The sequence below is a fragment of the Zeus faber genome (genome assembly GCF_960531495.2).
Source record: "Zeus faber genome assembly, chromosome: 17".
Lineage (NCBI taxonomy): Eukaryota > Metazoa > Chordata > Actinopteri > Zeiformes > Zeidae > Zeus > Zeus faber.
The window spans coordinates 12,141,139-12,168,792 of record NC_137204.1 but is presented as its reverse complement, the minus strand read 5'-3'; the positions used below and the strand labels follow the sequence as shown (position 1 = coordinate 12,168,792).

At 39.5% G+C, this 27,654-nt stretch overlaps 1 protein-coding gene across 5 annotated transcripts in view; it reads right to left on the bottom strand.

The window, feature by feature from the left end:
• Window positions 1-2,527: 2,527 nt before the first annotated feature.
• ppip5k2 (diphosphoinositol pentakisphosphate kinase 2) overlaps window positions 2,528-27,654 on the bottom strand; it is a 51,267-nt gene continuing 26,140 nt past the window's right edge. For 2 of the 5 annotated variants that reach the window (XM_080018148.1, XM_080018151.1), the window contains 5 exons: window positions 17,261-17,336; window positions 15,176-15,295; window positions 4,475-4,615; window positions 4,296-4,394; window positions 2,528-3,792 (listed from right to left, as the gene is read on the bottom strand). In XM_080018148.1, coding sequence (XP_079874274.1) covers window positions 3,341-3,792; window positions 4,296-4,394; window positions 4,475-4,615; window positions 15,176-15,295; window positions 17,261-17,336 — 888 coding nt within the window. In that variant the 3' untranslated portion in view covers window positions 2,528-3,340. Of the gene's footprint in view, window positions 3,793-4,295; window positions 4,395-4,474; window positions 4,616-11,627; window positions 11,691-15,175; window positions 15,296-17,260; window positions 17,337-27,654 lie in introns of all 5 variants that reach the window. The other 3 variants (XM_080018149.1, XM_080018152.1, XM_080018150.1) reach the window with 2 other exon arrangements.

Sequence of the window (27,654 nt, the reverse complement as noted above, 5' to 3'; positions counted from 1 at the left end):
TATCAGACAATTAACTGCTATAAATAAAGTGATATACCAACAGGAAAAGAACAGAGTTCCAGAGCTGGACGAGGAGCAGCCGAGGGGAGTGGAACCCGGAGACCTTGTCTATCTAAGACTCTTAAGGAGATGGTGGAATGAGCCAAGGCGGGAGAGTCCCTACAAAGTGGTCAACACCAACTGCTTCAGGTAGAAGGACATACCACTTGGTATCATATTAATCACTGCACTAGGGTACCACAGCAAGAGATCAGACCAGACCATGAGGAAGGTTTAGATGCTGGGGATCCAGAGGGAGAGGCACCCCTGGAGGAGCAAGGTCCACCTCAGGTGGAGCCAGATCCAGAGTCGGAGATCCAGGAGGAACTAATCCACTCCCCAGAATCTTCCTTTGGTCAAACTGCTGTTGATATGCTGCGGAGCATTGCAGTTTCCATTGGCCCAAGTAGCAACCCTGGAGAGTCAGGGAATGCTAGAAACAGTGAACTCACCACCATCAACATGGACGACCTGGCAACGACCAGACAACACAAAGGAGGGTGACAATAAGACACATGAAAACACAACAGGCTTAGAGGAGGAAGGCTGACTAAGGATTAGGAGAATGACAGATCGGACTGGAGAGAATGTAGCTACTGTACTTATGGCAATCACACCAAAATTGGATCAGGAAGTCACATGATCTGTGACAGTAAAAGACAGGAAAACAGGAGAAATGCTGTGCAGATGGGTTAAGGACCAGGCAACTAAGGCAGAGGTGACGACTAACCTCGAGTGTCATCTCAATGTGACAAAAACCAACGAGCCACATTTGGGAAGTAAGAGCAGAGCTAGGACACAGACAGTGACAGGACACTCATATAGCGATAAATAGAGTAGGATATCCAGAAGGCACTGTTACGGAATTGATGAACTGGAATCCTCCAACTGAGAGACTCGGATCTGAAATACAGACGACAGGTCCACCCCAAATGAGAACAACCTCCAAGATGGACAGTAAGGGCACCATGAACTCACCAGGAATAAAGGAAAAGGGACGGTGGGTGACCACATGGGAATGGATGACGGGTTGGAATGAAACCTCACCCGTCAAACCCACCTCACTAATATCACCCATCAAAAAACACAATTCCTCATGCAACGAACAAGAGCAAGTTATTTTGAATTCACTGACAAATCAGGTAAATTTCTTGCCGATCAATTGAAACGCGATAGGGTAAAAAACACTTATTACAGCCATCAAAGATCCACAGGGTAGGATCCACAAACCCCGCAAGACATCAATAACATATTCAGAGACTTTTATAATAAGCGATATCACTCAGATAATGAATTGAATATATCAAACATCAACTCATTCCTCGATGATATCGACATCCCTAAATTTTCCACAGAGCAGGCTACTACATTAGCTCAACCGCTGACTCTAGAAGAACTTAGAATGCTCTCTTCTCTATGCCCATCAATAAATCACCTGGATCAGATGGCTACCCAGTGGAATTCTATAAACACTTCTGGCCACTTACAGTATATCCCCATAATTCATCAGAATGGTTACAGAGATTATGTCAATCTCCTACATGCCTCCGCACATGAACACTGCTCTAATTTCGGTTTTGCTCAAACCCAATAAGTACCCAACCCTCACCTCCAGTTATAGACCCACAAGCCTAATTAATTGTGATTAAAAGATTATTAGTAAAACACTAACCAACAGAATTGAAAAAGTAACTCCATTTATAATCCACCCAAACCAAAGAGGCTTTGTCAAAGGCAGACACTCATCCAGCAATATGTGCCGTTTATTCAGTCTGATCAGCGTGTCTCAAAGAAACAACTTAAATACTGTTATTGGCCGAAAAAGCATTTGACAGAGTTAAAATCTCTTTTCCACCCTCAACAAATGTGGCTCATTCAATGGATCAGAATCCTGCACAACTCACTATCTGCTTCTGTCATCACCAATGGTTACACTTCACAGCGTTTCACTCTACAGACGGACAAGGAGGATGTCCGCTCCCCCCTTTACTATACGCCTTCTTTATTGAACGCCCCATGGCGGCAACCCCTCAAAACAGTTATATAGTTGGCATACAAACAGGAAACTCTGTTCACAAAATCTGTTTGTAATGCAGACAATATTTTAATTAAAGGTTAATTAAACATTCAGCTATCGTAAAATAAATAACAAAGATCTAAGAAATAAGACTTCCATCACATTACATTAATCGTTTTTATTGATATGGGTGACATTTGAGAAGCTTGTAATACATAAAAAAAGCACACCTTAAAAAAAAACCTACAACATTGATTTCTAGTTTCATAAATAAGACATGGGTGTTCAATGAAAATAGAAAACAAACAACATATTGGACCGTGGATGAGGCACTGATCTTTTGGTTCGGTCAAAACTCAACGATGAATGACTCCTACCTCCCAAATTTTACTCAGTACGCTGTTCCTTTCAAATATACAATCATACAGTACTGGTTATCAGGCGTAAAGGGTCGACAAATTCAGTCAAAGACGCATTACAAAATAATTTTATGTACAGATATAGGCTCAATGGCCAAAATGTTGTATTTTGAGCCAAAACACAGTAGATACAAAATGGCTATCAGAAATATTTATATCGATGTACACACATATATTGACAACATATGCATATATATACACACACATATATACATATATATATATACATACATACACATATACACACACACGGCTTTGTCTAAATGGTATGTTAATTTAACATACCATCAAAAGGGAAAGTGTTGAAAGTGCAACATTATACACATTTTTTATATAAAACAAGCAACATTTTTCTTCCTGGGTGAACTCTAGGCAGATAGTTCAACATCTTGGGTTCCACTGGAATATTGGATCAAGTTGCTTATCGTTGAGATTTTATATTTCTTGCTAATAGCTTTGATGGAGTTAGACCCACTCTAAACTGCATTTGATGTTGGGATAGCTTCAGCCATGTAATATATTCAATTATTCTCCAAGAACAACAACTCTTTTTCAGTTTTTGGGCATTGAATATATCACTGCAGTGCTTCAGTGTTTATTGCCGAACAATATCATTTGCCATGTGCCATCATATCTGATAATATCCAATGACGCGATTGGCATTCAGCAAATTAAGAAATACTTCGCAAATAAGAAATATGTAACGAATAAGTATGTGTATTTTGCTCTTGAAACAATAGCGCCCAAAGATTTTTTAATTACCCAATAATTGTAATCGCTCGAACCCAAAGTTTTTTTTTTTTTTTTTTAAATGTTCGAACCTTCGCCAGCAAGTTGAAGGCGAGCCCGGATCCCCAGAGGTACTTCACGGTTGCCCCTCAGAGTAGTCCTTCCTGTTGTCGGCACATGGCGCTTTGGAACTAGACGTTTGTGATGGCGCGTCGCACTTTGTGCTCTGGGTTGACGTCTGCGAGGTTTCGCTTCCGACAGAATCGCAAGTGGACAGAGATGTACAGTGTGTGCACGTTGATCCCGTTGTCCCCATCGCGCCAGTTGGCATCTCCTCCAGCGTCTCCAGCGTCTCCAGCGTCTCCAGCTCTGATGTGGGCAAAAGCTGTTCAGCTTCCCCGGAGCCGGAGCTTGAGGCTAGAAGGTTTGCACTGGTCTGCTTGGAAACCGGGTCTTTGTGCGAAGGTTCGCACTCAGTTTGGCGGGGGACTGGGTGACCGATAGCCGCTGGCTCCAAGGACCTTCTTCCTGATGCAGGAGCGACTTCAGGGCTGCAGCAGAGGTCTTTGCTTGAGAGTTCACTGCTCACTAGATGCCAAAATAGAAAATATGATCAGGCTAAGGCTAAAGGTTTTGTGGAATATTCGACACATACGTTCCTTAACCCGATACAAGTCCGTAGGCTGGCTCACTCACTTTTACCAGTGGCTTCTGTACTAGTAGTCGTGTGGAGAACAAAGATTTTCAACAACTACGCGTGACGCCTGACACACTACCCAGGAGTTTTTGAGTAAGATATTGTATAATATTTCCAAAAGACCGAACACAGAGGCTTCTGGTAAAGGTCAACAAATGGACTTATACCAAGGTAAGGAACACACGGTCAAATGCTCTACAAAACTCCTGTATCACTTAAATATACACACACACACACACACACACACACACACACACACACACACACACACACACACACACACACACACACACACACACACACACACACACACACACACACACACACACACTTTATAATATATTGCTTGTCATATAGTTGATGACAACATAATGAATAATACATTTTTATCTACCACTTGTCTCCTTCTCTCGGATCCTTTTGCCTTCTGTGAAAGGACAGGGAAGGACTTTTGCTGGAGTATAAGTGTTGAGGGGGGCTTTCTTTGCAGCTGCTGTGAATGAAATGCACTGCATCAATGTTCAACGCTGACCATTTCAATTGTAGCAGCTCAACGCATTCAGTGACACCAACCTGGAGAGTCGGAGATGTTCAATTCCGAGTTGTGTGATTTTGCGATGGAAGTCAGGAAGTCATCAACTTGCTTAAGTGAGAGCGAGTTGTGCAGGGTCTCCAAAGGACATATGGATGGAACCATGGAGTAGAGCTCAAAACCTGGATACAAACAAGCCCAAGTGATAAGCTTAGGCAGTACTGCAAAAACAAAAACAAAAACACAACAAACATCTAATCCTTTTAGACCCTGCAGCAATTTAAGGATAGGTTCGCCATTTTCCCCAACCCAGGCATTATTAAAATGAGGGTCACAGTCTATATGAAAAAAAAAACATGCCTTTTCTTTGTGGGTTTTCAGGGTTTTCATATCGCTTTCGCACTGCCACAAGTCAGCTCTTTTGGCTGTATTAGCGCACTCTAAAAGAGTAGAAACAGGAAGTTGCGCTGCTTGCTACTGACAACTACTGCAGCCAGCCTTGCACTTGGATATACCGCAACCCCATAATTAGTTTTAAATAGGATGTGACATTATCAAAACATGTTAAAAAAAAAAAGGTCTAAAGTGACAATGAGGTCTAAATGCTGCATTTGAGCACAGAAGGAAGCTTAGCATTCATTGAGGTTATGCAAAGTACAATTATAAATGATGGGAAGCAACATTATAATTAGGCCTGATGGAAAAATAGGGAGCCTACCCTTTAATGGAGGTTGACATGTTCTGGTTAATTTGAACTCAAATAAAAGTAATCCTTACGTTTAATTAATAACTGATTCATCTCTTTTTCACAGAAAATAGCTCCTTAGCGGTAAATTCGATTTGGAAACGGTAGTTTTACACAACTTTTTCTGCTTATTGGTGTCTCACAAGGAGAGTACCGTCCTGCATTATCATGGCTTGTGCAAGATTTGAGGACATTAGTTCAGTAAGTAGACACAAGGGACATCAGGAAAAGAGGAAGGAACATTGCATGCTGTTAGCATAATGTTCTATTGTTACGTTTTTCTCAATAGGCGTTTTCGCACCGAACAGTTCTTGGGACTGAAGGTTCCTATTTGTGCCGATTAGTCCCTGCCCTGGAGTAGCGGCTAAAAAAAAAAAAGTTCCTCAAAACAGAGTTCTGAGAACGACGAACGTTCCTAGTTCCTAGAGCACTGTTCCCCCAAAAGTTCTTAGAACTATGAAAAAGATCCTGCGGTGCGAAAACACCTAGTGTGTTGCCTTTTGTTAAATAGCGTGGTTGTAGAGTAGACATGAAGACCTGAATTTTGTTTGTCAATCATCCTGGTGCTGACAATGGTTGGGTTTGTTTGATGACTGGTCAGATTGTGTATAGATTTGGTTATTTGTTCAGTGTGCTGTTTGAAAATACTCGTTTTTTTACTGATGCCGCTGCTATAACTTGGGGAATCAGGGCAGGTTTTTCATCGAGATCTTGGCATGCAATGAAAGGTACAAGTCTGAAATGAAAGTAGGGCCTGAATGGTTTTCTGAGGAGATGCATTACTGAGATGAAATAATAACTTTCCATATTAACTGGGTAATTTAGTTGACATCAATATCTTTCCCCAGATTTGGAAGTCAGTGCTTTGATAGTAATTGCATTATCATATTAAAAACCCTACTTAATACAATAAGCAACAATAATAAGATGGGTTAAATTAGGTTTTCAGTGTCATCGAAAACGCTATTTTCAAGGTTGTAGTGTGTGACGGCTGAACCAAATCGCCGCCCATAAAATAACGCACTTCCCATTTGAGCTGCACTATTATACCTGAGAGGGGTGGCCGATCAAAACAAGCGCCCGAGAACAAGGGGGGGGGGGGGGGGGGGGGTCACTTTTGCTTGAGTTGTGTAAATGTATTTAGTCGTTAAAACTTGGTTGTAAATCCATTTAAATAGATATTTTATATTAATTGAGTTTAATACCTATGTTAAGTTAATTTGAAAATAATCATCTTTTGTTCATTGATGAATTAATCTCTCCCCCTTTTAATTTGGTAATTTGGGGGAGCTCTTGTTTCTGTTAGTTGCTTGCATTAGATTTTGGGCCCACAACAGTTATGTTTTCCCTGGTTTGTTACCCTTTGCCTTTCTGGGTAAATAAAACCCTTACTTTTTTTTTTTCCCCCTAACTCTTATCTTGCTTTGCTTGTTTGGTCCACCACATAGCGGAAATACGTAATAATGTAGAAAATATATTTAAAAAATATGGTTTTATAATAAGTCAGATCCTGACAGGTGAGGCCATCTTGTCCACTGCAGCATTCAGCCTGGGAGCTTAAGACCTGCTTCTGATGTTGGGAAATCCTTTTAAATATATCCTGCTGCCTAAATCGGGAGTCAGTTCTATAAACTGACAGCCGTGGTGGCCGCCTCCTTGATTCTGGTCTGTGTGTACATTCCACCCCAAGCCTGTGTGACAGAGGTGCCGCAGCGCTTGGCCGACCAGAATTTCAGTGTGGGGCAACTACACCCAGACTACATTGTTTTTGTTTTGGAGGATTTTAATAGAGCGGATCTCAGCTGGTATCTGCCCAAATGCAGACAGCACATTACGTGCCTCGCCAGGGATGGCGACACACTGGACCGTTGTCACGTCGACGACAACTGAGAGAGCCAAAAGCAATGGCTGGCCCACCTGAAGGACCCTTCGCTGGACCACCCTGCACCTAGCCAGCAAACAGATCAATGAGCAAATTTCGACTGCTAAGGGAATTACGCAAGGATTCTTTTTGTGGATTTCGGCTCAGCGTTCCAATAAACCGACTCCGGTACTGCTGCACTCCAAACAACAGAGCCAGGGAGCAGGCTGTGAAAAATCACACCATGGCAACCACTGAAGCCCCTTCCCCACATGGACTCCGTAACATTGCTGGATAAAAAAAAAATATATATCTGGCAAAGGCAGTAGGTAGTCATCCCCACATTGGTCTCCTTTAAGTTTCGTATGGAGTTTTTTTAAGAAGAAAAATACAATTTAGGAATACAACGACCCGTCTCCGTAGAGACTGGACGGGTTTCCGTTTCTTGTCGTTGCAGCCGAGCTCCACGTTTCTGACTTGTTTTTAATCTTCTTTTCGAAGAAAAAAAGTGTTTTTTTAATATTTGTACGAAATAAATATCTGTAAAACCCACTATTTATGCTTCATTTGAAATCGGCTCCACCCCTACTTCACAGCAATGTTACTGCTTCCATTCCCACACACTTCATTTTCTCGTAAATGATACTAGGTCCAGAGTGGGGAAATTCATAGGATGGCTTTTACAGAAAATCGACACTGGATCCCTTTCCCACATGACACCAATACCGAACACTGCCAGTAGATTTAGGGCTTTCAGCGCAAGGAAAAGGGGCTTCATTCCCTCCCTGCAGTAGACCCTTCATGTTAGGGAGCATTAAAACAACCAGGCATCGGAACAGTTTCTTCCCAGACACCATCTCACTTATGAACAGCTTTTTTTTGTCTTTGTATTGCTCTGCCTGAGTTTCCATGAATTAAGTTATAGAGATCTGTCAAAGAGTTTGTCTGACAGGTTGTAAGGCGAGTAACAACATTGTTTGATAGTCTGGAATGCTGTGTTAATGTATGGCTGTATATAGATGTCAGTTGGTTAAGACAATTGGTTTGAATACTGAATAATCTCACACACACACACACACACACACACACACACACACACACACACACACACACACACACACACACACACACACACACACACACACACACACACACACACACACACACACACACACAGTTTCTTATATAGTCTAGAACTTATTGCAATAAGATTGGACAGAGGGGTAGGTAGTTTAAAAGCACATGTATATCTAAATCAGACAACTAGGGTGCTCACAAGATGATCTCTTCCAGCTACAAAATATCACCAGACAGACAAAATGGGAAGGAGTAACTCAACATGATAAAAACAAAACAAAAAAAAACACTTACCACAGAACACACTTGAATAGACTGACCCATTTAGAAAAGCAGAGCAAAACAAAACAAAACAAAAGTACATCTCAAAACCTCTATAATGTTGTTCAGCATTTAAAAGTATTAAGTAAAAAAACCAAAACAGAAATATGGACATATGGCTATGGAAAACAGGCCTTGGCATAATTTACTATCCTGTAGATCGATATGAATATATAATATGATATATTTAATTAGCAGCAAACAAAGGCACTTTACTGGTTTACAATACATTTTGATTTCTAAATTGTGTTTGTAACAAAACAGCATTTCAAACAACCCATTTTAAATACACTTCTGTGTCACTAGATTTGTGACCATATACAAAATCTTAAGTAATAATTGTAACACAAATCAAAACAATATATAATAGTGAATAAAATCAAATGCAGATAATACATTTCTAATTGACATTAAATTGCTTTGCATGAAAATCCTTTGTGTCTAAGGCATACGTTGCATAAGGCATAAGTTATGTTTAGGTATAAAAAAGTGGTTCAAACACAAATCAAAGGCAAATCAAAAGTAGATAAATGGCAATAAATTATTAATGAAAACAAAATAAGCATGGAGTGATTTTGGAGTGGGAAATTTTCCTTCTGATGCTTTGAAGGTTAGAGACGGTTAACATTTAGTTATAAGAGTAGTTATTAGATTAGAAATGGTTAAGTTTCAATACAAATGAGGTTGGAGATAGTTAGGTTTAGATATTAGGTTAGAGATGGTTAAGTTTAGGTGTAGGTTTGTTGTAGTTAAGTATATTGGAGGGCAGTTACCACAATTTATGTGCTCATATCAAAATTGTAGCTAAATTAATTTCAAATATCCATCTACCATCACACTCAACTTATGTAGATCTACGAGGTGAGTTCTTTTTTGAGCATATGAGAAAATCATTTTAAAACATGGGTTTATTTGTAAGATATATAAATTAAGTTACAAAGAAATGGGCACATCGCTGAATTGAACTTGTGGTCTGGATGGTCTGGATAAGTCTAACCTGTGGAGTTGTGTGGTGATTATGATTAATCTGGGATACAAAAGTCAGCCACTATTCGTAGCCATAATCTTCTTGGAGCCATGTGCCATCTTAACCAAGACAATACAATTTCAGTGATGTCAAATAAGGACCAACGATGGTCAGAGGGAAAAGGATGAGTATTTTTCATTTGAAATCGATGAAACGGCAACGGATTGCAATAGTTACATTTTTTTACAAAATTAGAGCAGTCTTCTTATGAGTGCAAACATTTTCTTTGCTTTAAACCAATTATACTTGCCTGAAAGGATTTAGAAATATGTGCACAATTGCTGTGACTCAGGAGGGAGAGCACATCATCTAGTGATCCTAAGATTGCAGCTTCGACCCCCAGCTCCTCCTGGTAGCTGAAGTGTCTTTGAGCAAAACACTGAAGCTCTAACTGCTCCTGATGAGCCTTGCATGGCCACCAACCAATCAGCCAAAACATTAAAACCACTGACAGGTTAAGTGGACAAAATTGCTCATCTTGTTGCAATGGCACCTGTCAAGGGGTGGGATATATTAGGCAGCAAGTGATCAGTCACTTCTTGATGTTGATGTTTTGGAAGCAGGAAAAACGGGCGTAATGATCTGAGCACCTTGGACAAGGGACAAATTGTGATGCTAGACGACTGGATCAGAGCATCTCCAAAACGGCAGGTCTTGTGGGCTGTTCCTGGTATGCACTGGTTAGTACCTACCAAAAGTGGTCCAAGGAAGGACAACCGGTGAACTGGCAACAGGGTCATGGGCACCAAAGGCTCATTGTGGGGGGAGCGAAGGCTTGCCCATCTGGTTCTGATCCCACAGAAGAGCTACTGCTGAAAAAGTTAATGCTGCTATGATAGAAAGGTGTCAGAACACGCAGTGTACACAGCTTGCTTCGTATGGGGCTGCATAGCCGCAGAACCGTCAGAGTGCCCATGCTGACTCCTGCCCACCATCCAAACCTACAATGGGCACGTAAGCATCAAAACTAGACTATGGAGCAATGGAAAAAGGTAGCCCGGTCTGATGAATCACATTTTCTTTTACATCATGTGGATGGGCGGGTGCGTTGTTTACCTGGGGAAGAGATGGCACCAGGATGCACTATGGGAAGAAGGCAAGCCGGCAGAGGCAGTGTGATGCTGCGGGCAATGTTCTGCATACCTTGGGTCCTGACATTCATGTGGACATTACTTTGACATGTACCACCTACATTAACATTGCTGCAAACTAAGTACACCCCATTCATGGCAAAGCCATTCCCTGATGGCAGTGACCCCACCTCGCAATTTACAGGACGATTTTATGGAACATTGACACCGGCTCCTATTCCCACATGACGCCAATACGGAGCATTGTCAGTAGATTTATGGCTTTTGATGCAGGTGGAAAGGGGCTTTAAAGGATCTGCTGCCAACGTCTTGGTGCCAGATACCACAGGACACCTACAGAGCTCTTATGGAGCCCATGTCTCCACAGGTCAGAGCTGTTTTGGTGGCATGAGGGGGACGTACACAATATTAGGCAGGTGGTTTTAATGTTGTGGCTAATCAGTGTATATTGGTGAATGAATAAGTTGTAAGCCGCTTTGGACAAAAGCATCTGCTAAATGACAATGTAATGTAATGCACAACAAACTTGCTTCCTCGGAAAGGAGCTAGCTAGTTAATATGGATTGTTTGTCAGTTTTTATTTCTCCAGGTTTTTTTTGACACAAATCAGATCAGATACTGTTTACTTCAAGATGTGCAAACAGCTATACTAGCAGTAAAAAACTAAATAACAGGTTTGTTTTCTATAATATGCATAGATAGTTTGAATGTTATTACATTTTTTATTTTAGAGGGTATTTGTTGTAGTAAACAACCAAAAACAAACAACTGGCCTTTGTCAACAACCTCTGAAACAAGTTAAGTTGTTCACAAGGTCGTTGATCAGATGCAAGCTATGGGCGATAAGTTCTAAAACTGGAACAGCTAGTTCACACGTCGGGAGTTCTGAGAATTAAAGATCTGGGTGGCACAAACATTGAGGTGTGGGGGTCAAATATTTATTGCTAGATATCTGTGTGCTCTAAGGGTTAGCAGGGATCAAAGTGGGAGGGGGAGTGGAACTATTTGAACTAAAACAAAAAAAGGGATGGCAAGAACGCATCTTGTTTTACAAGAGAAAAAAAAAACATACCATTGGTTGGGTGTCGTGCAAATGAGATAGAAAATCTTTTTACGCCAGAACCACGCGAGGCCTCTGGGAAAGAGAAAAACAGGCACCTGAAATGTACAACAGCTAGCAAAAATTGATTAGGAGGAGACACGTGAAGTGTTAAATTGCAAGCACGAAGGAAGTGTGTGGTGGTGAGTTATGAGTCGTGTTAAGACACCTTCAGCCAAAGCCAATTAAAAAAAGGAAGCGTACCTTTCCACTGATTATTTTTATTCAAGTATTCATTTCTGGACCAGATCTAGCATCTTAAAGGGGAGCTATTACGCTCCTTTTTAAACCTGTTAAAATAGGTCTCTGAAAACCCAAACCATGTATTTTGGTGATACCACTCAGATTATGCATTAGAGCCATTGTGACGTGTCTCTAAACCCGGACAACTGCAAAACGGGTTGTTTTAGTGTGTGTAGCTTTAATTGTGAATGAGCAGCCAAGCCCCTAGTTCTGAGCCAATGGGGTTTGAGCCCAAGTTCCGGGTTCTGTGAGCCAATGGGGTTTGAGCTTTACTAATGGGTTCCGTTGTATGTACTTCGTAAACTTTCACTGATTTCACCTTATCAGTCCACCAAAATCAGTTTCTGGACAAATTTGAGGTGAGAAATAAGCAATCCAGTTGCTGAATCTTCACTCATGTTAGATGTACATGGCCTAATATAAAAGTTAGTTCCCACTTTGGTTGCTGTGCTCCAGGCTTGTGAAAGGCACTGACACCACACTGCGACGCACCGGGAGCTTTTTTTGTTTCGTGTAAACCTTGGAAAAATAAAATAAAAACACTCTCATTTTATTGGTTTTGTTTGGAGAAACGCACAGGGGGTCGGATGGAGCAGATGACCATATAAAGAAATCCCTGACGAGCTGACATCAGCTCCTGCAGAGAGTAGGGAAAAAAAACCTTTGAAAACGGAGCGTTCAGAGCGGTCGGAAGCCTGCGCGTTTTTCTCACAGCGATTACTTTGTCATTACTTTACCTCATTATTTGACACTTTGACGCCATGTCTAATATGAACATCTGACATTGTAACATAATACATATGACAGAAAATAAGGAAAAGCATAATAGGTCCCCTTTAACGGAACAACCTCCACCAGCATTGACGCCATAAAATCAAAATATTTAGCACTCGTGCGACGTGCTGCTTCTAGATTGTGCCCTCATACGACATTATAAATCTAAGAACAAATCAAGAAAAGTGCAGCTTTTTCAACTCGAAAAACAATTAATAACAGTTAATATTGCCAGCAAGCTGTTTACATTTCTAGACAGGATGAAATGCATTCACAGAAACCTGCCACTTTCCAATCTGTAGCTACTTCACAATTGTCCTCAAAGGTGAGGTTATGTAATAGATTCAAGAGGTCAGGCCAGTTAAACAGGGGTTGTGAATTCGACCGATGGATAATACGACTCCGGGAGCCCGTGTCTTACAGATTCACTGTGAAGTTTGCTTTTAGAAAAAAGTAGAAATAATAGTAAAATGAAGTAAAATAATAAATTTACTAAGACTTTTAGGATGGATAATTTCCTATCCGTTTATGGACAGACTGCACAGAACAAAAGTAGTCTAATTTAAATCATTTAATAAAATTAACTTCTATTAACTAATGAATGTCAATATTTAGTATGATTAAAAGATGCCCTTCCTTTAGACCAAAGGTTGCGTTTACATCGCAGGCCTTTGCCCAGTTCCCATTTGTTGCCTATATCCGATATTTTTGCCCGCCTGTTTACACCCACTCCCCACGTGACCAATATACGATTGTGTTTAGACACCAGACAGAATAAAAAAACATTTAGAATCAATCCCCCTTTGAGCACAGCCCATTCGCCATCTGCCATGGATGCAAGTGAAATAGAAATGATAATTCAAGTTAATGTTTTCCGAAGCATCTTTAGAAAGGTAGACAATGTATCAAAGACATTTTTACCAACAAAGAAGAAAGCAGAGAGCCCAGATTGAAGCCTGGGAATTTGCTGCATGGGTTCAAAGGGGTGTGTGGCTCAACATTGGTGGGATGGTGCAGTTGGACCTTTCGGAATTAGGTCATTTCAGTTGGCGGTGTAAACGAAACCAAATGTGTCCAAAAAGAGTTCTTACTACGTTCATGACGCAAAGGAACATGAAAAGGAAAAATTTCCGGAGTATCCTTTGCAGATATTAGAAGACAGTGTTACACTGCAAAACCACCTTGGCTACATTGACCTTTAACAAGCCAAAAACTATTTCTTTTATGAGATAAATTGAATTGTGTACGATTATTCAGAACGGAGAATATGCTTTCAACTATCTTAAATTAGGAAAAATTGCCAATTCCGGGGATTTCTCTGAGAGAAATAAGTAACTTATTAGAGATAACAGACATTCTACACCCTGAAAGAAATTTTTTTTTTTTAAATCTTTAATTTTTAAAATACAATTCTGTGGGATGTTTTATAAGACTATGAGATCATTTCTGCCATAAGGTATTTCTCCCTTTTTTATTTACAAAATCGTATCTGCCCCATTGGCAGATGATTTTGCTTAATTCAAGTTATATTTTGAGGTGTTCCAGCAACCACAAGTTAACGTGTAAATGAACAGCACCCGGAATTTTATATCAACAATCAATCCATATGATTAATGAGTATTTACATAAAAAGTGGTTTCATAGCTCCATTTTTCAGGTAACCGAAAGTATTTGAACAGATTGCTATTATGTTAAAATAGTAATCTGCAAGGCACCATTTTTGTTATTATGTTTATTATGTTGTTTTATGTCTTTTGTCTGAAGTGACATTTTGAAGTCTATCCCATCAACATCACCATTGACACCATCACAGAATCTTTACTGTCCTAAAATACAGTGAGATCTTAGACATTTAAACATACCTCACTGGTAATCTTAAAAATAAATCACTTACTGATGTTATGTAAATAGCAGAGCAACATAATTTATGTGAATCTAAGGTTAGTGTGACAACTAAAACCAAAATAGTTAGGACGGTTTAAATACAATCCTAAGTATTTTAAAATGAGAATTAATGGTTGGTGCAACAGGATTAATAGCTAAAGCTCTGTTTAATCCAGGTTTAGTCTTAATCCAGGTTGGTGCAACCCACCTTTGGAGATGGAATGGAATTGTACATGACCAAAGGGATATCAGTTATGGGAAACCAAAAAACAAAAGTCACAAATGGTTGTTATTGTCAAATCTACAAATTTTACGATATCATTTAATTAATAAATTAGTCTTGGGAAATAAATTAAAAATAAAGTAACCCTAGACAAGTGTTCGAGGTGATGAAGCAAACAAAGTCGGAAATTAAAAATCTTTGGATAATCCAGCTGGTTGATAAGGAAGCTAGAACCAGACTATGGCACAAATGTTTTCACTTTTTAATTAAAAAAAAAAAAAAACGCAAGGAAATACTAAAAACAAAAATACTTGATATTTTTGGATTTCTTCGAGGGGAGGAGAAAAAAAGAAAGAAAAAAAAAAAAAAAAAAAGATGCGTGCGTGTTTGCACATACCATCTAAGAAGGCAGAGGAGGTCAGCGTTTTGCGGTGCACACGAGCGTAATCTTGGAGGTTTGGTGCGCTCGAGGAAGCCCCGAGCACCATGGTGCTAAACAGACCAGCGCAATGAGACCCTGATGGGAGTTAGAAAAGATACATACAGCAACCTTGTGGGCCAAATCTGCACTGTTGGAACGCATGCATCGTGCATTTTTGTCAGGGGATTCTTGCCACAGAAAGACCGTGCGGGCTCATTAAGAGGCTTCACATAATGACAGTAATGTCAGCTAGCAAACAAGATGGGAGAACCCTTTTCACATTGTGTTGGAGAGACAAAATAATCGGAATTACATACTTCGTATTTCTTCTTTCAGCCGTAACTGTCTGAATTAAAAAGCGGTCTACTGTTTGTTGAATTTTCACTTGGGGATTTATAATGCGTAAGCGTATCTCAGTCTAGGTTTGCGTGTTTCAAGCCAGACCTAATTAAAGTGTTAATTCCCACCATTCATAATTGTTCAAAGCGCAACCTCCCTGATTGCTTTACTATTGAGAAACATACCACTCTGCTGCAGCTTCTCTCTGTGCTTAAATGCAATCCAATTGGGGAAAACCCTTAAGCCTTTAAAAAAAAAATAATAATAAAAATAAATTAAAAAAAAACCCCAACATGTTAAATCTTCCTTTTTTGAAAACGGGAGTTATGTGTTATGAAAAATAGCAAAATAAAATGTTATTTTAAATGACTTTTTGCAGCTGCCATAGTGCATAAATGTCAACGTAAGAGACGAGAAACAGGAAGTTATATGTGTAAATCGGACAACTATTTAACAATTAATTGCGGGGACACTTCCTCCATGAAGAGGTATAATAACACAAGTACACAGAGCTGGTAGGAGGTCTGGTATACCTCTTTATGCATAGGACAGAGTGTATGTGCACATAAACCATTTATCTTTTCCGATGGATTTATTTATTAATTTAATATTTTTATTATTATTATTTTTTAAATACTTTTCTTAATGATTTTTTTTGCCTTGTTCTGCTATTTCCAAGATTCCATGTCCTGATTTCTATCTATTACTAATTGCTACTTTTAGAACAGCTTTTGAGTTAAATTGGAAAAAAAGAAAAAGGAAATATATGGTGTCCAAAAGTATTTAAATAATGAAATGTTTATAGATTTATGGGACATGAAGGCTGTTTATATTGCATGGTAAACACTGGAATGTGAAATAAGACAAAGTATGTTATGTAAATTGGAAAAAGTAGTTAAAAAAAAAAAATGCAATACAAGGTTGTTCAAAAACACACATGACGCTAATGTCTGTTTCCTGTTTGGAAAATGAGATTTAATGGGGTTTTTTCTAAGCCTGAAATCTTTGCCCCATTTAACTGCATTCAAGCACAGTGAGAAGCTGCCAGAGAGCAAAATGTTTTTTTGATAGTAAAAGCATGCAGTGAGGTCGTGCAATGACCAATCGTAAAAGACAGAATCCCACATTTTAGGCCTGGGTTAAAAAAAGACAACCTATTCTTTAAGGTTCTCCTACTCAGCGTAACTCTTTTCATGTGGTTCAGTAACAAAGTCAAGTCAGAGGCTGTAGTGAGTGTACTGAGTGCCACATATAATAAATATGACAAATGACTTCAGCGACCTTCCCGGAACCCCCCTCAACGAAAACAAAACAACCAACTAAACAGTGTAGCTATGCGTTTCCCTTAAATGGCACCAAGCCTTTGATGCGATTCAATTCTTTTGAGTGTGAAGACATTACCAGCATGTATGAGAGACTGAGTCAGCACCTTGTGAGTTGTGTGGCAAAAATCTTACCCTACAGAACATTTGGTTAATGCAACAGTATCACTGACTCAAGGAAAGGTCATGAAAAAAACAAAAACAAACAAACAAACAAACAGTACTTGATATTTCAGCGTCATACATACATAATTAGAAGTGCAGCATGTGCAAGGAAATTTGGGGGGTTTTAGGCACAATTAACACAAAGCAACGACAACGTTCAGAGAGATATCATGCTATCAAGCGATGGCGTTTCATTTTTCTCAACTTCTACGTTCAAATTCCATGACATGCTTACCTATTCCAGTAGCGTGCTTCAGTTCCGTGTGCAGTCTTGTCGGCCTTGGCGGGTGAACATGATTTTCAGATAGAACCTGGGAAGAGAAGTGTGAATGGTTTCATGCACGACGTCACAAAAGTACAGGCCCCAAAATTTAACTCTGACAATTAAAGGATAGGTTGGCTACGTTCCACTTCAGGCCTTATTGAAATGTTGATTCCCATCATAATAACAGGTCACAGCACAACCTTGTTGAAGGCTTTACTAGGCACTCTCCTGCAGGTTCTCCCTTTGCTTAAATGCAGTGCAATGGGGCAAACGTATAAGACTCCTTTTAGAAAACAGAAAAGGACATAATATCACATTTTATTCAAAACTACTTTTAGCAATTTCTGCAGTACATCCAAAGGTTAACATTCACAAAAGCTTACCAGCAGAAACTGCCATAACTTCCTGATCTCCGTCTCAGACATTAACGTGGGTGTAGCCAAAAGAGCTCATTTGTGGAAGTGTAAATGAGTCAAATTATATCGCACACAGTTCTGAAGCCTTTTTGAGGACCATAAAGACTGAGCCGTTTCTGAAAATGGATTCAACAAAATTCTCAAACATTTGCCGCATGAAACTGCACAGCAAGAAGCTGGAGCAGAGAGCTAAGTTTAACATTCAACATGGTTTTGCTGTGAACCATTATACATGATGGACAGACCAAAGCAACGCCGAATCACACACTGTATGAATGAAGCTACAAACTTGACATCAGATTGTTGAAAATTATAGTGTTTTCTGATAGCAGGCTTCTGAACTGATTAAAATGTGCATTGATGTCACATTCAAAAATACAGAGGTAAAACATGAGGCAAGGTTTTGCTATAAGCAATAATAAATGGAGGGACCCAAACCTTGAATAAGGAATGCCCACCTGTCCTTTAAGCTTAACTTTGTCCCTTCAACAGTAATTCTGAGGTAAAAACACTGATTAAGACAAAAAAAAATCGGATAATACATTTCTGAAAACAGAGATCAAAATTTGATATCACGATGACAATATTCATAAACATGTCCAAAATTTTAACAATTCGGAAATGCTGAATTGTAAAATGCATATGAATTGTTGAAGGTGTTTATTATATCGTGTTTCATACATATTGAAAGGGGATTAAAGGTTAAAATGGCTCACCATGATGAAAAATGTTAATAAAGTGGCACATGCAAAATGCGAGTCAGCACAGCAAACAGCAAGTTAAAGAAATATTGATTATTTCTGATGCACATCTAATTGATGAGGAAAAAAAAAGTATCAAATGTGAGATCAGCATCAGGACAATGTAAATATGGCAGTAAACATGTAACAACACAATGACGCTACTGCAATCATTTTATAAGGAATGCAATTTATGAAACTTTCCACACAGGCATAATGTTTTAAGCTAAAAACATTAAATAACTCTACTAACCACTCCTGGAAGAGCAAACAATATGCATCTCAAGCTTCTAGGAGCCAAAACCAAGTTTTGAACAAGTGTACAAGGATAGGGTCACCATAACGTTATTAAATAGTTTGTTCCCATAATTTATAGCTGTTCATAACACACTTGCTGAATGCTTTAGTATTGACAAACTTACCACTCTTCTGCAGCTTCTCAAGAGTGCTTAAATCCAGTCAGCCCTATCGGCCCCTAATGCGGAGTTCAGACTATGTGATTGATCGTCAAGCATCAAACACGTTTTTGGAGATCGCCGAGCAAAGCCCCCGATCAGAGGAAAATCGTAGTGCGCGGTGTGAACTGCTCACAAGCCGAAACTGCTCGGCGTGCTTGCAGACATTGGCGAGATATCGAGGAGGTTTAATATCTGCTTGTGTCGGGAGTGACACAAGCTACAGCCAATGAGAGCAGGCACGGGGTGAAGGGGGGGGGGGGGGTCGAGAAGGATAGCCGGAGTGACGTGAATGCACTTGAGCAGCAGCCAGAAGCACACAATATACCTATTTTACTTTTCTTCACTCTTTTTTTTTTTTTTTTTTAATATATATATATTTCTGATTTGCATTCTGCTTTTATTTTATTTTTTATTATTATTATTTTTTTGGTTTTTTTTTTACAGTGATCAAGGATATAATAAAAAATAATCCTGTCCCGCACATGGTATTGCGTCCAGCCCAGCACAACAGCACCTTCCCCCAACCACCCCTCACCAAGGGCTTCAGAGACACCCAGCCAGAGCACACCCCTCCCCCTCATTCACACCTTCTCTTCTCTACTGAGGAGAGAGCCGTCAACAGCCCCTTAAAAAGGGCAGGACCCCCGCAAGGCAGCTGGACCAGAAGCTGTCTCCCCCTCCATGCTGAAACCACTGTGTAGACCACTGTCGGGACATTTTTAACACCTCACTGGCCTGCATGGTCCAAAAAGCAGAGGATAACTGGCCTCAATGATTACAGACCCGTCACTCTGACCCCTGTGATGAAGACTTTTGAACGCCTTGTGCTGTCACGTCAAGGCTGTCACCAACCGACTCCTGCAGTTTGCCCACAGAACCAACAGGTTTGTAGACGACGCAGTCAACATGACCCTCCACTTAATCATCCATCGCCTGGACTCTCCTGGCACTTACACCAGGACCTTGTTTGTGGACTTCGGCGCCGCATTCAACACTGCCAGCTCAAGCTCTTCTCCCGGACAAGCTACTCCAGCTGAGCGTTCCCAACTCCACCTGCAGGTGGAGCGCTCACTTCCTGAAGGACAGGCGCCGGCGCGTGGAGCTGGGGAAGCGTGTCTCGGACCCCAGGAGCACAGCACTGGCGCGCCCCAAGGCTGTGTTCTCCCCCCGTTGCTCTTCGCACTGTACACCAACGGCTGCACCTCCAGACATCAATCTGTCAAGCCCCTGAAGTTTACAGACGACGCCACCCTCAGGGTGACGAGTCTGCCTACAGACGGGAGGCTGATCACCTTGTGCAGCCAGAACAACCTGGAGCTTAATGCTCTGAAAGACATTTGAGATGGTGGTGGACTTCAGGAAGCCAGGCCAGGCCAACCAGCCCCCCCTTCACCATGCGCGACTCCCTTCCCTTACCTCCTTTTTGCTGGAGCTTCTTATTTTTCAATGCTTATGGTCTGGGCTGAACTGCACCAAACTTAGCCAGAATAAATTCCTCATATGTGTAAAATGAACCCATTCTGATTCTTCAGAATAACAACAATATCACACTTTATTTAGAACTACTTTTTTTTTTTTTTTCCAATTTCCACAGTACATTCAAATACTAAAATTGACTATAGTAGGTCAACAAAACCCTCAAAAACCTCATAAAATGCCGGGTTTATTTATTATTTTTCAGTATATCATGTGTCGACTGATTGTATTGTGAGCTTTAATGACAGGAGAATTAACATGTTTTTTTTTGTAAGGCTTAAACATTTGCCCCGCTGGCCTGAATTTAAGTACAATTAGAAGCTCACGCAGAGCGGTATGTTTGACAATGGTAAGGCGTTCAGTGAGGTTCTGCTAAGGCCAGGTTTGAAAAATATTCAAACAATTTTTAAAGATATTTTAAATATCTTTTGTACAATGCAGACGTGTGAACCAGGGGAATGATGGCAAACTTCACAGCGATGGCGGGGAGGGCACACACATCCACAGAGATTCGACAGATGCGGGATAACAAAAAGCAGTTACGAAGGAAAGGTTTCAATTAGATAGTGATCCCAATATGACCAAGAATGTATGTTGAATGGTATAGCACGACAACAGGGAACTAAAACATCTTGCCTAACAGAACTTACCTGAAGGGCTAAGGAAACCCCCTGGCCCTGACCCTCAAATCTTGCTTCAGCCAGTGCTGCATAACCCACTGGGTTCTACATAGGAAATTCCAGTTATAGCCCAGTTGTCTTAAAAAGTACATCATTTAAAAAAATCTCAAAGTCATTATCATATTAACTGTGCGTTGCACACCTGGCATAGAGATATAAATTTCACAATTATGGGGATTTCTCTTAAAAGTGAAGCCTTATATAATACACTTTGTTTTGTCACCCACAGCTACGCCCCCCCCGATACTTTACTACACATGTTAAAGAATGTATCACAAAAAGTCTTACGGCGCTATGCCCTCTTTATCATTTCAAAACATCAAACCTATTCACTTTTTTTTTCCCCCCATGAAAACGCTCAAAATTCTGTACAAATATTTAACATCACTAGACTTTAAAAATAATATTGCCGCCATTACGAAACCCAACAAGAAGTCGGCCATATTGGATTAAAGGTGTAATTTCAGTCAATTTTTGGTCAATTTTATGCTTTGTAATTGTTGCGAACTCCTCCTAGCCATAACCCTATTTATTGGATCGACTTCAAACTTGGTGAGTGTCTACAAGACCCCTTCACAAGTAAAAGTTACTGAAAAACTTAGATTCGTCACACGGTGTGGGCGTGACAATGTGTTCAATTTCATGTTCACAAAAACGCTCTGTTTACGTGACTTTTGGGGCCTTAAACTCAAAAACTCACGAAACTTTGCACACTCATCAGTCCCGGTGTGTCATTTGATATTCTACGTGTCCCGTGCATTGGTGTTTCAAACTGGCTGACTACGCCCCAGAAGAAAAAGATAAATAAAATTAGATAGATAGATAGATAGATAGATAGATAGATAGATAGATAGATAGATAGATAGATAGATAGATAGATAGATAGATAGATAGATAGATAGATAGATAGATAGATAGATAGATAGATAGATTGATAGAGAACCTATTAAATTTTTTCCCCACGAAAAAGTCACAGAATTCGATACACATGTAACAACCGTAGATAAAAAAAATATATAATAATAATAAAAATAATAATTATATATATATATATATATATATATATATATATATATATATATATAGCCGCCATGACCAAAACCCAACAGGAAGTCAGCCATATTGAATTTAAGGTGCCATTTGTCACTTTTTGGTTATTTTTATGCTTAGTACTTAGTACAAGACACCTGGCAATTTTCTTTCTCTGTACTTTCCCAGACTGAACCCTGATATTTCGGGGTTGCTGTTTTTTTGTTTTTTTTTACTGGATTAACAAACTTTGCTACCCCCAAGCTGCTTTGCTTTTTCATGTTGTTCTCCTCATCTACTGCGTGTGATAATGAATTTCATGAAGCATGATGCATTTCTTCTTTTTTATGTGAAAGAGAGGCAGATTACTTAATGGCTGAGGACACCAAACACAATCTCTCCCACTGAACTACTGTTCTCATGTTACATTTTGAGATAGCTTTATAAAATTTCCTGTTATGCCAGTAATCTTCATTATGCCAGTAAATTGCATTCACCTAAATATGGAAGCCTAATTGAGTATGGATTTTTCCAGTGCTCTTGGGATTGGGAATTGAGTGCAGGTATATCCTATATAAATATAAAGAGCCTTTAATGGTGGTAGCGGTAGGTTTTCGTGTGTTGGAGATGCTGAACATGTAATGCACAGAAAGGCGTGTAGTGTGCAAATTGCACCCTTAAAAAGGCCCAATGTTATGTTCCAGTATTACATTCCCAGACTACCAACGTGTAAGGCACATCAAACAAGATTGTCACTGAATAGCAGGTTATTTTCATTAAAATGATATATATATATATATATATATATATATATATATATACACAATTATATATAATTATATTATATATATAATTATTATAAGCAATCAGTGGGACTAAACATAGATTACCAGCATTGCAATCAATGCAATCATTTTCAAAATTGCATTATTGATTTAAAAAAAACAAGAGTTTTAAACTGCAAATTGGTGTACTTCTATAATTTATATTTAATTATTGTATAATTTATAATAAACATTATTGTTGCAACATTATAAATTACAGGTTTATGCGCTCAGTAACTGATTGCCAGGCTGCTTCTCTGGCTTCCTTGATAGTCATAGTAAAGGAAGTAATAGTAGTGCGTTTTTTTGTAATAATGTTTACATTTCTCATATTGTACCATTAACAATGTGAAAGACACATCAAGTTCTGTATTGATCCTGCAGCACTCTGCACACTGCTGGGCATCCATAAAATATTGAGAGTGCGCATGAAACGCAATTGTCTTATCCTGACTTCACTAAGACTGAATGGGCTCTAAATGATGTTACTGGAACTGTTTGAGCTCCAACAGTAAGTTGGCCCTAAATGCTAACAACGCTATTATGCTTTCACACTGCTTATTCCGAGCAAGCTGTGTGGTCACATCATACTGGTGTGTTTTGCAATGACCACAGCAACCACGGTTTCATTGCCTGGGTGCCTAAAAGCTTCTCTGTCAACCAGTCCGTCACCAGCAATAAAAATAATAATAAATAAATAAATAAATAAATAAATGGTTAAAATGCAATATTCAAGCCTTTTTACATGACCTGGTCAAGGTAAAATGGTAGAGTCTGCCTGATCCCCACTGTGAATGATGCATGGCTTTGTTTAGAGACTTCTTTAGAACTGTGGATAAAATCCCCCCAGTCCGTGGTTTAATTGGGATTTGGCAGTGCTGCTACAGCGAAAAACACTGCCTGGCGCAGAGCAAACCTATCCGGGTCCCCCCCAGCATACTTTTATTTAGTCAGATCTGTGATAAGGCAACACAAGCTGAACGACTGCTGAAAGTTAGTTTGCCCTTGTCACTCAAAGTGGATCTTATAGTTTACAATAAGAACTCTATGGCTGAAATCTTTAATCAACACTTCACAAAGTCCGATTTTGGTTTTGAGTCCTTAAACACAAGCTGCCCGAGAGTCCATAATGCTTAAATACAACCCCCTGGCTACCTGCAGCCTCAAGCACTGTTCCCACGACCTGCCCCCATAGGCACAGTTTTTTCCCTTTCTGTCTCAAAGTGAAAGGTTGTGAAGGAACTGCTCTCATTGCCCCCTCTCCCACGAAAGCTGGCACTGACCGTGATGGTTAAGATTGCAGCCCCCTTGACACACCTGAAACACTGTGCTGCAATATTCATTGACTGTGCAAAGGTTTGAACAGCATCGGGAGATCTAATCACTGACTAATTGCTCATTTTTCAAACTCTCTCTCACAGAAAGCAACTCTTGAGAATGTAACACCTATCTCACCGCCTTCTATCAGCAAGGGTATCCCGCAAGGCTCAATACTTTGTCCCACACTGTTTTCCATATACATCAATAACATCCTTCAAGATGCTGGTAACTCACCCATTCACGTAGACGATGAAAACACAATCCTTTATGCTACCGGTTCATCGCCTGACACTGTCAGCCAAGGATAGCTTCCTCCAGGTCCAACAATCGTTCAATTTGCAGAACGCAACAAGTGAGTGTGCTATCCTGGATCAGGTGAGTTTTCAAATAATTGGGCATCTTGTCAGACAACACTATTTTTTCTCCACCACAAATGACCATCCTTTACGTGTTTGAGTGAGGTGACAATGTAGAGATCTGCATGCAAAAGGTACAGTCCCATAACCTTGAACTCTTTATCAATATGCTCTGCGGTTTGCCACAATTGCTCCTTTCAATACACACCTCTGCACTCTTTACAACTTGACAACTTGGCCATCCCATCGAAACATTAATTGGCTTACTCTAATATATGAAATTCTCCTTGGTGCATCACCCCATTGCCTATGTTACATGCTGTAACTTCAATTTGTTGTCACAACACTGAAATCTACAAAGCAATGGATTCTAACGTTGAAATGGGTTGCACTCACAACATATCTGGATATCTGAAGCTTGTTCAGTTCCCCCTTGCATAACAGCACGTGGGGCTAATAAAATCAAGCCTGGAATGCTCAGGTGGAGTGGCTTCACCATCGTTCTCAACATTTTTTTTGTTGCAAAGTTTTGTGCTAGCGAAACGCGCTTTCTTTAGCATGTTTTTGTTTCATGCAGAAGAAAGTTCTCTCTCCAGGGCACAAAGCGCATTTGGCTACTTTATTTTTATCCTTTGCCTTGACCAAAGCAAAGCACGTAGAGAAATTATCTGCCATCATCCATCCCTCACATGTAACGCATACATATGCAGTTATAATGCAGTTATATACACCGATCAGTCACAACATTAAAACCACCAATAGCCAATAATATTGTGTAAATTGGCTAAATGTCACATTGAGTAAACAGGAAATGAGAGTAATTAGTAGGCTCAGCAAAATGCAGTGTTGTTTCCCCCTAATTAAGCTAAATTGTAAATAAGTAAATAACACTAGTCACTAGTAAGAGCCCCTTTTAAAACTTTCAACAAATGTAAGTCAAAAATAACGTAAACAGTAATGTACAACATTATTAATTACTACCAAAAGTATCAGATTTGCTTAAAATTACTCCTTGTATTAATAATACCAGTGACAAAAGTGAAACGTGAAAATCAATGCACAAAATGGATATATGCCACAACATGTAGCAAAATGTTCCAAATTCAGCATTAATTTTCCCTAAAGACGGCTCTACAATCTGCATAATTGAAAGTTGGCTCATTGCTGGACAAAACTGCCTGCATTTTTAAGCTGTGGAAGGTTTGATTGTAGCCTGGGAATTCTGAAAAAGCTATGGAGCCGGGCGAATCTTACCCGTTATTATTTTGCGGAGACAACCCCCCCCAACACACACAAGGCAGTCTATGATAAGTATTTCAAGAATCCACACAGATACAGGTGACTATCAATTAGGATACAGCAATATGGGACAAATAGTTGTCTTTCAAGGATGGACGGACGGTTGGGTGGTCTGAGTTCAAATACAACTATGAAGTTAGCTTTAAAATATTATGAAAAGGAAAAGAACACATAAAAATGAAAATGATTTATCAATGACAAACTAATAATAAAACGAAAAATATCAAAATTAATATTTTCTCGTAGGTAGGTGATAATTATCTAGTCATGTCTTCCCATTTTTTTTCTCTGAATTACCGAGTAGTTTCTGAAAATTGTCAATCCATTTCCAGAAAGCTTACGATAGGTCCACAATTTCCCGGTAAGTGGTTCACAACTTCATTAAAATCCCGGAAAATACTCTACTTCCTATTAGCAATGTGGGGTAATTTGCAGGGAAATTACATTTCCTGCAAATTACCCCACATTACTTAGAAATGTATTCCGCTATTTCCCAGTAAGTTGCACAAAGCTTGTTATTCACACAATAAATTTCCAAGACACTATATAAACTCGGTACAATTAGGCTAACATGGAAAACAAATATTCATTTCATATCACGTAATCCTGCCTGAATTCTTTTAGATAAAAGTTTTAACCTAAAAGACGGGATTCGTTTTATATTTCAGCAACAGCAGGGCTCTAAACAGTACCAGAGCCGCCAACCTTGGGAAAATATTTTGTGTACCACAATAGTGTTAACGGGGAGTCTTGTGTGGTGCTAAACTACTCCATCAGTGATTCACACCGTAAAGAGGCTAATCACATTGTCCGAGAGCTACCATGGATAAATATATTAGGATATACCCCTAGATATGCATAATCTCATAAAGTTACCGAACATGTTTTTCAACTACCGATGCAACAGTTGTAAAAGTTGTAATTGGCTGATTGCGATATCGGATTTTTTTAAGTCTGACCTGCTGATTCCAATATTCACTCAATTGTACATTCATAATAAACCATTGACCGTTAAATATCTTTTACATTGTTGTCTGATCACTCACGTGAAAGGACAGCTGAACATACGGACTACTGCTGAAATTCTCAGTTCCCACAATAGTGAGATGGCTGATTTTGACACAGTGTTTATTATTCACTCTGGAACAATAATAGCACATGAAACTGTCCCAGAGTTCCAATAAAATAAAATACAACATGGAATGGTCACAGAATTCCAATAAAACAGAATGAGACTGTCACCAAGCTTCACTATAACTCAACCTGTAACTCACTGGGTTTTAGCAGGACACAACATACTGTAAAACTAACATGGAGATGTCCAGTTCAAACTTCAAATTAAAGTCGCACTTTTAAGTGCAAATATACCTTTCTATTATATTTCTAGGGTGCTTGCCATTCCAAAATAAATTGCAATCATTGCAAAAAGAAAGTAATAATCAATGGACGACTCTTCTCACTCTCATTCACTGGAAGTCCTCCTTCCCTCACAGCGAATCAAACCAATTGAATCAAATCAAACGACTCATTTTACTGAGTGACTCGCCAAGAACCGAGTCTCAAAAAAGAGTTGAACCTTTCATCACGAGCAGAGCTCGTGCACTAGGAAAAACCAGATGCTCCGCTGTACTGACAGTGATAGATAAGCAGTCTGCACATTTTGGAATATTGTCAGGCGATAGATAATTTATCTTCTTTGTTTACTTTGAAGTACCTCCAAACAGCCGACATTTTCTCAGCTATGTTACATAATGTTGGTATCAGGT